Below are 17,565 nucleotides of genomic sequence, written 5' to 3'. Positions count from 1 at the left end.
AAACTAAAATAACCCGCAACCTGAGTCCTCCATAAAATGCACATCTTGTGAACTATTACTGACAGTGGAAACTGGTGTGCTGCCTTGGGTAACCCAGTTGGTTTTGCTTGTGCAGTGATATCTCCTTGGATGAAGAAAGAGTCACGCTGGCTCTGCACTACACTGTCTGCTTGTATTGGCAGCTGGAAACTGCACCACCATGGCCATGAATGCACTCCAAGTTACCAAGTAGGCACAAAGTTTCTGTATCCAGTCCATATTTGCTGAATTGAGCAATGATCGTACTATTTTTTTTTTTTTCGCTAATCATATCGCCTTAATTAATGATTCATAATGTTTTCAAAGTCAGGCAAAACAAATATTTTTACATGACAAGAACAAAATGTTTTAGAGTAGCATACATCGCAGTGAGCTACAACTCAGTAGGAGTAATATGTGTGGAAAAGCCTTGAAGTGATTCCTTTTGTGCAAACCTCAAGCAAGGACTAAAATAATTTTCTAGGTCTTATTTAATGCCTGCAGCTACGTAGTGTAATATAGCAACCCTTGATGTTGTGTGCTCCCTGATATGGCAGCAGCCCAGCTGAGCCATGCTATTAGGAAAGCTGTGGACAAAGATTCAGGTAGCACAGGCTTGTAAGATCTCTCCAGTTATTCACTCATTTTTTTTATAATGGGGAAATAGAGGAGATCTGCTAAGTGCCACCCAGGTTCCAAACCCTCCCTTATGCCCTGCTCACTGCTGTCAGGCAAGCAGCTGGGCTGGAAGTATTTGTAGCTCTCCCTAAAGAGAAATAAACCCCTTGCAAGTAGAAAGGCTTCCAAGCATGGGTGCTGTTTTGTAGCACTTTTCCTAGGCAAACGACGAGAACCTATCATCTGCCTTGGAGAAGAACTGGCAGTCAACAAGAGATAAGGAGCATGGAGAGGGGAAAGGAGAGGAAGTGGATTTAAGCAGTGGGTAGAGACTGGAGAAGCGGAGGACCGGAGCTCATCCTGAAAACTGGTGCCAGAGAACAGAACAGTACTTTCCCAGACCTTGTCTGCATTGCCACTTAGTGCTTCAGGTTTCATCTGTGTGAAACTTAAGTCTCACATACTGGCATAAAAAGCAGGAATTTCAGTCACCAGGGGTCCAAGCTAAGAAACAGAAGTCTTACTGTCCTATGAATACTTTCATTATACATAAAGAGACGGTGTTCTGATTGGTGTGCTGCATGTCAGTCACTGTAAGTCTTCTCTCGAGTCCTTTCATGACTGTTCTTTCAGCTTCTATACAACTTGAATCTGAAATGGAGGTGTCCTTATCACTACCCACCATGATCATATGCTCAGACACTATCTCCTAATATTACTCTCACACATAGCAATGGAGCTTTTTCTCTTTTTTTCTCACAAACTAAGAACGGAAAAATAATTTACATGAGCCAGAAAAACTGTATTATCACCTGCTCATCACTGCTAGCCCCCTTTACTTCACAGAGCACAAGGCTCCCTGCTGTTCATTTGCACATGGTCTCATCTACTGCTAAAACTACAACCTCAGGAAATTACAGTTCACAGGCTCCACATCACATCTTGCTTTCAGTAAGACGTAGTAACCCTGAAAATTAGAACAGTAAATGCCCTTGGCCGTAAGTAGGCAATATGATGTGGCACCGAGCCCCTGCGGTGGTGGAAGGGGGGAAGAAAAAAAAAGAGCAGTGGGGGCAAAGAAAGAGGAGAAAGACAAAAAAAAGGGGGGAGGGGGAAAGAAAAGCAGGAGAGAGGAGAGAAAAAAAACAAAAGAGGGAAAAGAAAAAAAAAAGGGTGGGTGTTCCGGTGTCCCTTTCTCCCAGTACGGGGAGCAGCGGACCCGCCCCCGCTCCTCCGGGACACGTGAGGCGGCGGCACCCGCTCCCCCTCCGCGCCAGAAGGGAGCGCGCCCGCCCACAGAGCCCCACCGCGCCGGACTGAACCGGACCGAACCGGACCTGACCGCACCCCCGAGGGGCCGGGGCCGCCCCTTGGCCGCCCGACGCAGAGAGGGCCCCTTAAAGGAGGGGTCGGGGCTGGGGAGGCGCGCAGGGGCTCCAGTTGCAGCAGGTTGTGTGCCTGGCCCATGCACTGCAGCAGGTAAGCCCCGCACCCCCCCCAGACCCCGCCGTGCCCGTCCTGCGGGCTTCTGCTCCTCTCCTTGTGGGTGTGCAGTCCAGCTCCGCGGAAACAGCGGCCATCAGGCTTTGCATTTTGGGCAATAAAACTCAGAAAATTGCTCTGCTCTTCTCCCCTCCTGCGGTTGCACACAGAGGTCCTGCAGCAGCGTCCCGGGGCTTGGGCAGCGCCTGTTAATGCTGCTGAACCCGCGTCGTCTGGTGCTGCAGCTCATCTGTACCTCTCCCGGCAGCCTGCCTCTTGCAGGTTGCGGTGTTGGGTTTTTTCTTCTTGGGTGTTTTTTTTTTGTTGTTGCGTTTCCCCTCTTCCCCCCCCCCCCACTGTCTTTGATACTGCAAAAGCTCAAGAGCAATTGCCTCAAGAACTGGTTACGAAAGTTGCAGAGAGTATTTTTGAAGCCTTAAGGCTTTTCCTATTAAGTCAAAGCAAAACTTGATTATTTGATGGTAGCATGCTCCTCGTCCTTCTTATTATGACAAACACTGCCACCGTAAAAACAAAACAAAACAAAAAAAGCAAGAAGACTTAAGAGGCTAGCACAAATTCTGCTTGTTTGTTTTCCAGGGTTCTGTAATATCAGTGAGAACTCTGGGAACGAGAAAGCCATTTATTTAACTGACTAAGCAAATACTCTGCTTTCCCATGACTCAACAAAACCCTGCATTTCCAGTGAGGACTGCAGCCTTCTCAGAAGGGACGTGCTGCAGATGAAGCCCCAATTTTACAAATACTCAAGTTAACTGGCTTTGAATGGGCCATGTTCTTGCATAGAAATTGTGATTTTCATCATCTGAGAGGAAGGGTTATGAATAAGTCTTTACAAATAAAGCATTCTTCATTAATATTTGCAGAAGGCTTTCAGAATGGACTGTGGGGATTATAAGATTTTTTTAAAACCAGTTCTTGAAGCATGATGATGTGAAATCAGTGTTCCCTTTCTCCCCTGCCCTTTTTAAATTTCTATTGTTCAGTCAGCTGTCAGTATTAACAATACAAGAGCTCTGTTAACTGGACCTAGGTTAGTAGCTCATAGAAAATATTTCCGAAGGTACTTAAGTGTTTTTATTAATCTTAATGAACCTAAACCAGAGTACTTTACTATGCATTTATAGTTGTTAAGAGTTGTGCATGGTGGTTCTGCGTCAAGGTACAGAGCACCCCATTTGATGCTCTGGTGGGATAGGTGTCTTGCTCAGCATAGTGCTGTCTCTGCTCAGAGATGAAGCAGCTGATCCATCTTGGTGGGGTTTTAAGACCTGGCTCAAAGTCTTTAGAAGGAAGCTCAAGGGGATGAAAACTGCCTCTGTATCTGTTATCTATCTGTTTACTAAGATGATGTCTTCTGTCTTCTAAAGGAAATGTGTTCAATTAGCTGTCAATAAAATTTGTTTTTCAGAGGTTCAGAAAAAGCATATGAAACTACATTTGAATTGAAACAATTCAGAATTAGCAAGAAATGACGGAATAGTCTTCACCCTAGTTCCTTGGTTTGAACCATCGATTTTCATTTAGGCAGCATTTTCTAAAGCCATGCAAAGATGAGACCATGAATAATTAAGACAGCCACTGAAGCAAATATGCATTCGTAAGAAGTTTCTTATCTGATGTAAAAAAAATAACAGTATCCTGTATTTCTGCTGCTTTCAGGATGATACAGATCTTGGACCCAAGACCCTTGCCAAGCTCCATCATGCCTGTGGACGTGGCCATGAGAATTTGCTTAGCCCACTCTCCACCACTGAAGAGTTTTCTCAGCCCCCTTGAGGACTGTCAAAGAAGCAACTTTGTGAACAGACTCAAACCTCTCAGACCATGTCTTCATGTGAGACGTGACTCCGAAGCTCAGAAGAGTGACTGGAACCACTCAGCAGCCCGAGCCAAGAAGCGAGTTGTGTTTGCAGACTCGAAGGGGCTGTCCCTGACAGCAATACACACATTCTCTGAGGCCCAGGAGCAGTCTGAGTGGGATCCTCAGTTTGACTTCTTAAGCCTTGAAAATATAACATCTAGCTTAAAGCTACATGAGGAGAAAAACTTGATTCTGGGTTTCGCTCGGCCCTCAGCTGACTACTTGGACTTTAGGAACCGCCTGCAGAAGAACTTGGTCAGCCTGGAGAACTGCACCCTGCAAGAGAAGTTGCTGTCTGGCACTGTGAAAGTGAAAAATGTGAGCTTCGAAAAAAGGTTCAGGTTCGAATTACCTTTGATACCTGGAAGACCTACATGGACGTTGAGTGTGTATACATGAACAATGTTTACAATGAATCTGAAAATGATACCTTCTCGTTTACCATAGACTTGCCTCCTTCAATTCCCTCTGAAGAGAAGATAGAATTTTGCATTTCCTACCAAAGTGGAGAACAAACCTTCTGGGATAATAACGAGGGTCAGAATTACAAGATTCTTCATGCAGAGTGGAAGCCTGATGGTGTTCAGATACCATCTGCCAAGAAAGACTGTGTAGATCTGCAGGCTTCAAGGAGGCAACAAGAGAGAGAGCCTGATCAACTAGGCAGTCCAAGGCTGTACAGTGGCTTCTTTTCCCAGTGGCAGAGACTGGATCAGACTGAAAATTCATTACCATATTGGTAATGTGGTAATTGGTGATCAGTACTTGCAAAGAAGTATTCTTCCATTCAACAGCAAAACAGTGTTAGTTTTCTGGTTGACATACTATGTAATGTAACCACCTGCCAGGTTTTGTTGGCTGGCTGAACAAATCCAAATTCACTAGTCTGTGAGACTTGTTAAACCATACTATGCTACTGAAGTTCTTAGCCAAAACTTATCCTTGGGAGGAAAGAAAAGATCAAACCCGTGTGTATGCCATCTACTGCAGAAATAGAATGCCTGTGTCTTTAGTATGCACTGCTTGCTTTCTGCTGTAGGCTCTCCTGAGTCACTGGGTGAGAGACTCTTGTGAGGCAGTAAGGAGTGGTAGCTTAGCAAGCTCTAGTGACTGCATGTGTGAGTATGCATGTGTGTACAGGGACGTTGCATGAAGAGAACATCACAATTAATTTTGCAGCTGTTACTGCAGTTGAGGTGATGCTGTGAGGATGGAGGTTTGCTATCACTCTGTGTGTGTGTAGCAGAGATGGGTAGGAATGCATACCTGGAACCTGTGGCTTCAGTACAGGGCAAGAAACTTGGAGAGGTTAATGGAAAAGTGGGAGAAGGTAAAGAGATAGGATGTGCTCTGTAACTTGGAGCTGTACAGTGTTATAGTTTTTTCTCTCCGTCGCTGCTCTTCTACATCCTAGATAAAGTTCTGTGGGATTAAAAGGAGAATACAGAAAATTCTGTGCAGTGGAGGAAACGACTGCTGCTTTGAGAAGACATCTCTGTCCTTCTTGGCTTTATGAATAATAAATATCCTGCATTTGAGAACAAATCTAAAGTTGACTTCATTTTCTACCCACTTAGCAGGGAGATGGTTACCTTCTAATGTTAAAAGAAAAATGTGCCTTTTAAAAAAGTTTTTAAACCATCCTGCATACCAAAGGCGGGGTTAGGTGGCAGAACAGACCAAGTGATTAGTAACCTTCTAGCCTGTAGCAGCATTTGATTATTTGACTCATTATCTGATCCAGTTTTACAGCATCTGGTGGTCCAGTATCCTGCTCCCTGCTACAAGGTTAATGATGACTTTTCGCAAGTGAGTAACATTGGCCAAGTCCTTCATATTGAAGACAGTGAGGTAGCTACACTTTGTGAAAGTTGATTTCCTTAAAAGAGCAGGGTTGCTACTATTTTTTTCTAAACTGAATATAAGTTTGCACATAAAGCAAAAAAACTTGCTGTTTTATTGTACCTCATTCTTTAAAGACTTTTTTTAGACCTAAGTAATCTAATATATATTTTGTATCTGTGTGCTCATAATTTAGCTTTCTGAGCTGTCAAACTGTAAAAGTGATCTGTGTTTCATGCAAGACTTGTTGTCCAATACATACTTGGAAGATGTGAATACAGGCATACCTTTTAGCTGGACAGAAGTGTTGACATCAAAATAAAAATCACATTTTCACCCATTGATAAAAAGTATGATATTCTGAGTCTAAAGCTACTTGCAGTGTAGTGAGACAACAAATGCTAAGGTAAAATAAGCCTGCTTCACTAATTGCTATTTTTCCCAATGTAACCCTTGCTGTTAAGTGTAAACAGGCCATTTTAAGAATAAATTGTATTTTGATATACCTGTTTCTTTCTGTGTCAGCTCATTATATACACATTATACTGTGTTAGCTCATTATATACACTGCTGTTTGGGGCATTGGGAGATTGGGTTTTCTCCTTTTACACACAGGAATCCAACTGAACTGCTATCAGTACCAAACTGCTCCTTGAAAAATAAAATGCCTGTCCTTTGAGACAGTTGTTTAATTTTGACATTGCAGCATGGACCTACCCTTGCAGTTACTTAGAATGGAAAAAACAGTGTGGTAAGGGCTTAGTCCCTGGCAGGCAGAAGGGTTTGGATCACCCCTTCTACGTGGCAATATAGACCATCACAGCAACAGAACAGGCAAGCTGTGAGCACCAGATAGCAGATATTATGTATGGCATCTCTTAACACATTAAGAAAATTCAGTGACAAGATCCAGTGTGGTTCAGTCTGTTGCACGCAACGTCAGAGGTGTGAAATTGAGTTTTAGTTATGAAAAATCAATTCCAAAAATGGAAAAGGGCAATATGGTGCTGACAGTGTGTCTCTGAGCTGGAAAAATCATAGAATTGTCCAGGCTGGAAAAGACCTTCAAGATCATTGAATTAGTTTTGTCCTAACCCTATTACCCTATTCCTGATGACCCTATTCCTGATTTCTTTCCTTAAGGCAGAAATGACATGACCTCAAGCACCACATCCAGATTATTTTTAAACACATTCAGGGAGGAAGACTCAATCACCTTCCCAGGGAGCCTGTTCCAGTGCTTAACAACCCTTTCTGTAAAGAAGTTTCTCCTAATATCCAACCTAAATCTTCCCTGATGCAACTTGAAGCCATTTCCTCTTGACCTGTCTTCTGTTACCAGTGAGACCAACCCCACTCTCACTACAACCTCCTTTCAGATATTTGTAAAGAGTGATAGGGTCTCCCTTCAGCCTCTGTTTCCCCAGACTAAACAGCCCCAACAACCTCAGTCACTCCTCATAAGAGATATTTTCCAAACCCTTCACCATCTTTGTTTCCCTTCTTTGGACCTGCTCCAACACCTCAATGTCCTTTTTGGACTGAGGTGCCCAAAACTGAACACAGTACTTGAGGTGTGGCCTCCCCAGTGCCAAGTACAGGGGCAGGATCACTTCACTAGTCCTGATGGTCACACCATTTCTGATACAAACCAGAATGCCATTGGCCTTCTTGGCCACATTGCTGGCTCATATTCAGCTGACTATCAATCAATTCACTGAGGCCCTTTTCTGCCAGGCAGCTCTCCAGCTGCTCTTCTCCAAGCCTCTAGTGCTGCCTGGGGTTGTTGTGACCAAAATGCAGAACCCAACACTCAGCCTTATTGAATTTCATATGGTTGGTCTCAGCCCAAAGATCCAGTCTGTCCAGGTCCCTCTGTAAAGCCTTTCTACCATGCAGAAGATCAACACTCCCTCCCAACTTGGTTTCATTTGGAAACTTACTGAGGGTGCATTCAATCCCCTCATCCAGATCATTGATAAAGTGTTAAACAGGAGTGGCCCCAGCACTGGGCCCTGCTTGACACCACTCGTGACTGAGCTGCCAACTGGATTTAACTCCATTGACCACAAGTCTTTGGGCCCAGCCACCCAGGCAGTGTCTGACCCAGCAGAGAACCTGCCCATCCAAGCCATGGGCAGCCAACTTTTCCATGAGGATGTTATGGAAATAACTACACTGCTTTTTGGTAGGTAATTTGGTGTCTTATGCGCAGGCGCTCTTCAGTCATGATGACAGTGCAACACCAACTGCCTGCTCTAGACAGAGAAGTGAACTGAGAAGAGATTTGTAACTGAAATATACTGAAGATTTCTCTGCCTTATGGTGAGGTGTTGCTCCAACAAAATAAGCAGAAGACTCCCACTGTGAGGAAAAGTAGCATTCCTTATCCTCCAGCCTGATTTTGTGGCCAGCCATTACAACTGAAAATGCTTACTTGTACTTCTGTTCAAGACATAAATCACTTAAAAATACTAGAAGACAGGTTCCTTTGACCAAGATTTAGCTTTAAGCCAGTTTCTTTACTACGATGCCTTGCCAGCCTGGAAAGCAGTGAGAAGCAGCTCAAGCACCAGTGGTGGGGCTCCAGGAACAGTCTTGGGGCAGACACCTGAGGATCTCCATGCCATGACTCTGGCTGCTTACAAAGAAATGATGAAGGAGCTGCCTCTAAGATCTTTGCCCAGCTGTGAGGCAGTGCAGTGCTGCAGTGATGCTCAACAGCTCCAAAACCCTTCCTTAACTGAGAGAGCAAAAGACTTCTCCATTCTCCTCACTATACCAAAGCGATGCAGTTTCACTTCTTCCTCTTTTAAAACAACTTGTATGTAATACTAAAGCTCACAGAATCACAGAGTTGCCACAGTTGGAAAAGGCTTCAGAGATCACTGCATCCAACTACCAGCATCTCCCCCAATAAAATAAATGATATATATGTATATACATATATATCAATATCTGTATCACTCTGCCCACCCTGCTCACATCCATCAAAATGTTTCAGGCTCCTGGAGGAAGGTATTAGCAACACTATGGTAGATTAACTGAAAAAAAATTAGTCTTACAAATATATTTAGAAACTGACACCCTTGGAAAACTTGGAATTGAAACATGCATCTTAGATGCTGTTATTTCAGAAACAGCCTAGTCAAAAGATGAAGGCATAAAACCAATGCAATCCTTGAAACAGCTTGGAAACATCATCTCATTCCCTCAAGAAGTCACCATTCCAGCTGCACCGTAGATGTGTATTTCTACCACTACAGTGACAGAGTGGATGACTGGATTCATCCCCCTAGCTCTGTAGCTCTAAGGTGTCTAACTTTCAGCTATAGCCTATGGGTGGCACAGTACTCAGAGACTTTGTACTTCAGATTTAAGTGTTTCAGCTTCGGTTCCTAATAACTTTTCTGACTTTTGTGAAGCTAGGCCTAGTTCTACCATGCCAAATTAAATTGAAGTTCGCTGGTGTTTCGTATTAGCATCTGAATGTTTCCTGAGAACATAATTAGAATATTCACGGGCAACCAGTAATATCTGTTTCTGTAATTACATATATATATATAAACAAATTACCACAATTTATAATGGCAAATTGGTAAGTTAGTGATAATATGGTAAATGTACTTACATATACATAAAGCAACAACCCCCAACCATCTCAGATACTATTTAGCTTTAAAGTGAAATGTAATCAAGAACAAATTGTTTCACTGAGGCTGAAATAATGGAAAATAAAGCTGTGCTAAATCTTATCTTGAGATGCCTCTACTCCTGTTTCAATAATTACCTACATGTCAGCCATTCCTGACTGGCATTTGCCCAACCTGTTCTTATATCCCTCTCATGATAAAGGCCTCACAAACTTTTCAGTTATTCTTTCCTCTTCTTACCTTAAAAGAGGCTTCTGAAGTCTTAAGTAAATTAAAATTAAGCTCCTAATTACTTGCTTTATTCTGCATAGACAAGAAGGGAAAACTATATCTTTCTTTTTGCAGTAGCCTGTAAGTGCTTGCGAGCAAAGAAGTAGCTTTCCCTTCTCTTCCCCCATCCCTTCTGTAGGCTATGTAATACTTGGCTGAATGAAAAATTAGTATTTCAGGTTGTTTGGAAAGGAACCCGTCAGACCTTTGGATTTTTCCTTAAGGCAGAAATGTCACTCTCAGCTTGCTCTGCTGAAAGCCTTGCAGTGTGGTCCTCAAATTCACCAGTGAAAACATAGTACAGCTCTTTCACTGCTGAACTGGCTTCATCTGTCTCATACAATAAAGCCTTGGAAATGTACATATAATTTCTGTAGTGCTTGGTAGACTGTTTTTGAATCTTATGACAGCTAGGCAGATTGAATCAGTGCTGCATTGCACTGAGCAATTACTTCTAAGGATGGCATTTCCTCTGCTAAAAACATCTTTTTTCCTGCTCCTGCTCCCTACATTTCAATCAGCTTCTAACATTCCATCCTTATTTATCTACTTCCTAAACCTGTCTTTACATTGGACAGCTTTCATTTCTTCCATGTGAAGAACTGTTTCCCACAAAATTCATGCAAGCTTGATAGAATAGGATTCATGTAGAAAAGGCAGACTGCCTTTTGTCTTTGCAGTGTTTACTGCAAGCAGTCCTGTGCTGCTCTTGCTAAGTGCCTCTCAAACAGTGAGGTAGAAAATACCAGGATTAGCTCAGACAAGATGCAGTGCTGTGGGTCTACTCAGTTGTTGGTAATTCTGTAAGATGCTGTAGGCATTGCAGTGCACTGAAGGTATAGTCATTGTGTACATGTGTTAACATCCTCAGCTTCCTTTGAGTGCAGGGGAAAAAACCAAGGCTGCTCAACAGGTAAAGAGTGTGCTTTCTGACAGAAGTAAGATTGTGATTACAATAAATTAGCAAGAAATTAGCAAGCAGAACACAGTCAGGTGAAAGGAGCAGAATATTGAACAAGCAGGCAAATGTAGAAACTGGAAATCTATAAGACAAGAAATTGATTTACTATTTACTATACTGTAGAAGAAACAAATGGGGAAGAATACAATAAAAATTGCTTGCTTCACAGGTGTTATGGGGGAAATACCTCTGCTATCTCTTCATATGTTTGCTCATCATAGTATTTGATATGCTTTTGGACTTGCAACATCTTGCACCTTGCTTTTAGGAGTGACATCAAAGTGGCTGCTGCTACACACTTGACTAGATGGCAATGAGACTGATATGGCAATTTCTCTCTCTTGAAGAAATGGTAAAAACAAAACAAAAAAGCACACAGCACAACTCCTTCCCAAATAGTCCCCTCTTCCCCCAATCACACATACAACTTCAAGTCATGAAATAAAATCTGTAAAATCATAACTTCAGAAGCAAATATCTGAAGTTTTTTTTCCCCAGAATAATTCTTTGTGAAACTATAGTTCTAATAAATTAATTCAGTATGCAGCAAGTACCATTAACTGAAGCCAGGCAAAGTTGAGATGTTTTGTGGTTGTTTGTCAAAGACTTTTACTTGCTAGGCTTTGCTTTTGTCTCCTGCCTTCCCACTCACAATCTCACTCTGGTTTGCCTAGAGAGAATTCTGCATCTATCCAGGAGATAGATTGGTTCCAAAAGCACCCAGCTGCCTTGCTTCAACCCCACAGTTACAGTAGAATTTATAGAATTAAAAAAAAAAAACCAAAACAAAACAACAACACAGCTCTCAAACACCAACAAACCAAGAAGCAAACCAGCAAAACCCCCAGTTCTATTCCTCAATTTAAAAGCTAATTACATACTGCATGTCCATAACGTCGATCAGGTCAAGAGTATTATGGTGGAGCACAGACATCTTTGGCTTGGCTCCGAGCACCATAGCAAACCCTCTCTATATGGTCTCATGTGAAAGTGCAAGTCTAAGATACCACTGAATTAAAACTTGGGACCACCCTGTAAACAGTATGGACATTGCTAGAGTAAGAGAGAAACGGTGGATACAAGTTGTTTCTACTCAGCTGGAAGAGTGGTGGGACAATACACTCCGTGATGAGCATGAGTGAAGATGATGCATGCCCCTCTATTTCAAAATCTGTGAGAAGCTGAAAACTAAAGAACTCAACTCTGATATTAATTCTAACCAGTAAAACCAAAGTATTTTGGTATTTTCAGTAGGCTGCAAATGTCAAATATTACGCTTGCATTCTCAAGCACAGTTGCATTTTGTTCTGTTCAGTGATAAATATCCTACTTCTTAAGAATAAAACATTACACAAATGCTACAAGTTTGCTTTCTGGAAAGACGCAGGTTAAAGTATCATGTAGTCGCAGCCTCAAGTTGACTGTGGGGGCCAGGCTGGGTTTCTCCTCGTGCTTCAGGAAAAAAGATAAATGAAGTCTGTTTCTGAGCTCACATCTCGCTCCTGCTGGCTCCAAGAGGCTGCCCAGAGCATAGGATTGAGCTGAGTTCAGGTCACAGTGGCTGTGAAGCCATTTGTCCTAGCAGGTGTGATCTTTCTTGTCTCTTGTGATAATATGGGAAAAGAATTTCTTTCTGTTGACATGGCAATGATGCAAAAAGAGAGCCCCATGCAGCTATTTAAAATAATCAGCCTCTATTCCTGGGTTTAAAGCTCCTCAGGACAAAATTTTACCTTTCAGAACCTGTGGTCCACAGGTATGTACTAGCAGCTTCCTCAGCCACTGGTGAGTTTATGGCAACATTGCCATTACAAGGAACCTTTAGACAGACACATATGTTTAAAGCTAACTATCATGTTAGGGCAGCAAAAGCAGACTACAGTGAATTCCAAATCCAAAGTACCACCCCTCTTTCCTTTTCTGTGTGGATTATATCAGCCCCTCTGGTGTTTACTTGTCTCTCTTGGGAGCCTTTCCAAAGCTTTTTCAACTCTTGGATTTGGTGCCCGGCACTGCTGATGTGTGGAATTAAAAATTTAAGGCATATTTGCCACCTTCTGTTTTTAGACTACCAACAGAGAATATAGTCCGTGGCCTGGACATAAAGCCAGGAAACCCAAAGAAGACAACTGCAGTGCTCCAGAGGGGGGAGAGGAAAGCCCAGCAAGGGGGGGGGGGGGGGGGGGGGCACAGATGATGTGTTGTTTACTATTGCAACAACACAGCATCAGTAGGGTAAAACTAACATGTCTCACAACGGTCTAAACCCAGCTCATGTGGGTGAACAATCCAACGCTTGGTGAATTCTGCTTCACAATGATAGGAAGAGCTGACATTGGAGGATCAAAAAGCGACGTCGCTATGAACGCTTGGCTGCCACAAGCCAGTTATCCCTGTGGTAACTTTTCTGACACCTCCTGCCTAAAACCCAAAAAGCCAGAAGGATCATGAGGCCCCGCTTTCATGGTCTGTATTCGTACTGAAAATCAAGATCAAGCGAGCTTTTGCCCTTCTGCTCCACAGAGGGCAGAGGGAAGGAGGCAAAAGTCTCTCTGGAGCTACAGGAGCAGCCAGCGGAGAGGGAATCTGTGGATAAAAGCTCTGTCAAATGCTCATTGCTATGGCACATTTCTGGCACAGAAACCTGTTGAAGAGTTATTGCAAGAGACAAGATGAAAATGTTTTTGTCTATTGCCCTTTGGCCGGGTAAAGGAGTGGGTTAAAAGTTACTTGATAGCTGTAGCTGTTAGCAGCTGAAGTAGTTTGATGAAAGGCAGTAAAAAAACTTCTTTTACCTTGACAGTCTTGATATACAAAATGAAAAAGCTTTTATTAAAAACAATACAGAGAATGGGAAATGTGTTTTCCTCACTCCTAATGAAATGTTAATAACTGCTCTAGCATTTGCTTTCCAAAATGGCCTACTGACATTTTCCAGATACCGTTCTACCTGTTTTCCAAGTTGTCTCATTTACTGAGTATTTTTTAAACCCTCAAGGCATAGCATAGCTATTAAAGCAATACCTAGAAAAATAGCCTCTCTCAATACTTTTGAAGCATCTTCTCAGACACCAGGATTACCACCACTCTGGCAAGACCAGAAACCAGAATTAATTTCTAATAATGTGTCTTTATATTTGTTCTTTTGGGAAAGAGACCAGTGTAATTCATATACACACAGCCTGTGGTTTAAGTGCCATAGGGACATTTGTGACGGGTTTAAAATAGTCTTGAGACTGTGCTGGGCCTTTTTTTCATCCACGGTTTTGATTTTTGTCAGAGCAACTTTGTGCCTTTCCTGCTCTGAGTCACAAGTTTGTGCAGAAAAGCATGGGAGCCCCTGGAGTATTTTATGAAAGGATTTATTTGTGTGCCTTTATATAGACAAATCTGCACAGTGGTTTTTAATGTGTTTTTTTCCCAACTGATTTTAAATTCCCGCTTCCTGCAATTGATCTTTGATGTTACCACAAGTTTGCTGCTTTTGTGACTACACAACAGGCACAATTTGACAACACTGGTGTGGGAGAAGTATCTGTAGGACAATTGCTCTTAAATTAATGCCAGTCCTTCCACAGTGCCTTTGGCCCATTATACTCAAGCATCTTTTTTTCTCCGAAGGGCATTCCTTTTCAGCACCCTGAGCCCATGTGGTTTCCTGGACAGCACAGATTTAGTTTCACATAATGGTGCAAATTAAGTGTCTCTATCCCTCAGCAAATGTGGGACCTGTGTGACTGCCTCTCAAACTGGCAAAACACTCTGAAAGTGAAAAGGACAGACCATGGTCTGGAGTCCCTGGATATTTTCCACCATCCGGTCCTTACTGCTTGCCAGAGTTCCTCCCTTCCCATGCTGAGCTGCCAAGAAGAGCCCAGCCAGCTTAGAGGCTGGGTGAGCAAGGGCTGAGCTGCAGCTCAGTCATGCTGGGGGAAATACTCCTTGGCTTCAAGAAGACACTGAAACAGTATTACTGCTAGCATCTGTTTCCTCTTGAATGTCTGTTTACTCACACATTTGACAGATGGAGCAGTGATGGGGAGATGAGTCCTGAAAGCCTCTGGCTAATTTAACTGATTTGGAAATGTAGCTGAGAAATGCTTATATTTCAGTCCTCTCTATTTTCACTGGGGTTTTACTCCTTTCATTCAGTAAAAGCTAGAGCTAGAAACCAAATTTGAATTTAATTTAGCAGTGAGTGGAGTAGAAGATGGAGGTGTGAAGGTGTGGCTGATCCAAACCAATTTGCCCATTTTCATGTTACTGCAAACCTGCTAAATTTTCCACCCTGCAAGTAGTTAGGATTTCTCCCAGTTATTCTGCCATTGTGCTTGCTTCCCTTCTTGGACTCCCTGCAATTTTTCCTCTCATGCATCCTTAAGCCTTAAACTTTCTATTCTCACCTTCTGCCCTGCCTGAAATCCACAGGCAGTGTGTGCTGGTGTGTGACAGCAGTAATTACATCTTTAGGAAGTATAGTGGTGAAGGAGTTGAAGGTGATTCAGCAGAACACTTAATTAGCAATATCACACTGGATGTCATCATACTTGAGTCAGATCCAACCTTCACAAAGGCAATTGTGAAATAGATAGTTAACCTAAAGGCTTTTTTTAGCATCCTGAAATATTCTATCCCATTATACCTACAGACTGCAAATTAAAGCACTGTGAAAGGTCAGGGATGGCACCTAAAAGCCATGAGCAATTCTGCATAAGTCTACCCTGTCAGCTGTTGTCTTGACTCTCAAAAAACATAGTACTTTAGTTAGAAATGAGTTTATTCTGATGAGTCAGAACTAATAGTATTATCCTGGCACAACTGAAGCACTAGCAATTAAACCTTATACTCCAGTTGTTCTGTCTTTTCATTCACTGCCAGTTCTCATGTGTTGCTGGCTTACTTGCTCTGAAGGAGCTGGAGGCAGATGGTCTATCAGGTATCACAGGGTTGTGCCATACTGATACAAGGCTAACTGTAGAGTTAAAATCTATGTTCTGAACAAAAAAGATTGGATTTATATAATGAATCCACCATGTGGTTATATCCCAGCATCTACTGAAAGAAGAGGAAAACAGCACTGGATACCAATATCATAAAAGGAACCAGCAGTTAATTGTGTGATTGCCTGGGTTAGCATTTGCTCTAAATCACAGCAATTGGCAACGCAAACTAAAGTCAAAGACATTTCTTCCAAAATTTAACAAATTATAATTTCTTTTAAAAAATATACAGCTTGGGGTAGCCATTTATAAGGCTAAAGATGAACCATCACTGGAGTGAGCACACAGACTGTTTTGCAGGATGTGTACATCTGCAAGCTTCCTTGGCAGCCCTGCCAGCACACTGACCCAGTTATTTGATAACTTCCCCTTCTGTCTACCTTTCCAAACAAAGCCTACTTGTTATGTGATATTTTGTAAAAGATGTATCTGTAGAAGTCAGCATGAGACCAAGAAACTCCTGGTTTATGGCTTAAGGAATGCAAAGCTTAACATATAAGTATTTTACAGCAATGACATGCTGTCCTCTTTGTGCTTTATATGGCCAAGTGGATAATCTTTCCTTATCTGCTAACTATGTTATCTGTAATACCCTGGAAAGCATTTGCAGCTGCTAAAAACCCCTGTATTTTCTATGAATGTTCTATTTTACAAAATTACATTTTTTGTTTACACAGTATAAAGATGATGCATTCTGAAAATATTTTCTTTAAGGCTGACAATATTTTGAAGGTATATTAGAATGGAAGTGCTGGGGTTTTAATGTAAGCAGAAGAGAACATCTGAATGCCAAGCAGCGAAAGCTGCGAGTGGACTGAGAGTGCTGTGGCCATGCTGGTGAAGTCACATCTGAGAGCAGACACAAAGGCTCCTAAGTCTGTAGCTGGGTGTTAATCATGCAACAGATTTTCCCTGAGCTCAGAACTGAGTCTGCTTGTACTCTTCCTAAGGGGAAACAAGGCATTTAAAAAAAAATATTTTCATAAAAGCTACCTGATTATGGAAACCATTCAAGTCAGCCAATATGAAAGTGTGTGTCACCCCTTGTTCTTCTCAGTAATTTATTTTGCACTTCATTTAATTCTAATTTTTAAATTTCACTTAATCCAGTACTGCCAAATGCCTCTATACTTTTGGTATAGAGTTTTGGTAAACTCCCTTTTAATTCCTTTCTTAAAAGTCTGAATCAAGGTCTACCTATCTCCTTTCAAGGTTCCAATTTCTGTTAAAGAATAGAATCAGAAAGAGAGCAGAGAGAGATACACACTAAGATTAAAAGGAAATGGCTGTGATACTCCACTGAGACCACACAGAACAGTGAATAATTCAGGTGACAATTCTGCCAGTGGTGCACAGGCTGCGGGAGTTCTTGCAGCCACTGATGTCTTGGACCCTTCTTTCTGTGCAAGATTATCACTAGCTACCTCAACATACATTTGGATTCCCTCTTACATCTAAAAAAATAAAAGTAATGTCTTGTAGAAGAGTGTTCAGCCCATGAGCTGGTTCCTCTGGACCTGAGAAGCGGTCCTTGGAAACATCTTTTTTAAGGTGTTCTGTTGTACTCCATAGACACCAAACTTCCTTGCATATAATAAAAACTGGATATATCTTAACAGCCTTTACTGTTTAAAATATTAATCTGCCATGCCTTTCCCTATGTACACTGAATTATTTTTAAATTGCCATTGAATAAAATGAACAAACAGTTCCTGAATCCATCCAGGAAGTAATGTATCTGCACTAGAAATCAGCTCAACGTAGGTCCTCAGTTGCTGGAGTTTCTCACAGCTGAAGTACCTTTGATGCACACAGTCACAGAACTAGGAAATTGGG

General features: G+C 42.1%; 1 protein-coding gene and 2 long non-coding RNA genes across 3 annotated transcripts; 2 read left to right on the top strand and 1 right to left on the bottom strand.

Moving 5' to 3' along the window:
* Positions 1-946: 946 nt before the first annotated feature.
* On the top strand, positions 947-13,280 carry LOC115598511. The gene is made up of 3 exons (XR_003987706.1): positions 947-957; positions 5,584-5,590; positions 13,166-13,280. It is a non-coding gene; the product is annotated as an uncharacterized LOC115598511 (long non-coding RNA).
* On the top strand, positions 2,125-6,350 carry PPP1R3C (protein phosphatase 1 regulatory subunit 3C). The gene is given in 3 exon segments (XM_030453091.1): positions 2,125-2,400; positions 3,802-4,328; positions 4,331-6,350. Coding segments are annotated over 2 exon segments (942 nt in total). The 5' UTR covers positions 2,125-2,400; position 3,802; the 3' UTR covers positions 4,747-6,350.
* LOC115598512 lies at positions 7,872-13,176 on the bottom strand. Its single transcript, XR_003987707.1, has 3 exons — positions 12,939-13,176; positions 10,515-10,523; positions 7,872-7,885 (listed from the first exon to the last, which is right to left on the bottom strand). It is a non-coding gene; the product is annotated as an uncharacterized LOC115598512 (long non-coding RNA).
* Positions 13,281-17,565: the final 4,285 nt, after the last annotated feature.

This window comes from Calypte anna, chromosome 6, assembly GCF_003957555.1.
Source record: "Calypte anna isolate BGI_N300 chromosome 6, bCalAnn1_v1.p, whole genome shotgun sequence".
In the NCBI taxonomy this organism is placed as follows: domain Eukaryota; kingdom Metazoa; phylum Chordata; class Aves; order Apodiformes; family Trochilidae; genus Calypte; species Calypte anna.
The sequence above is the reverse complement of the archived record's forward strand: the minus strand, read 5'-3'. Positions and strand labels throughout refer to the sequence as shown.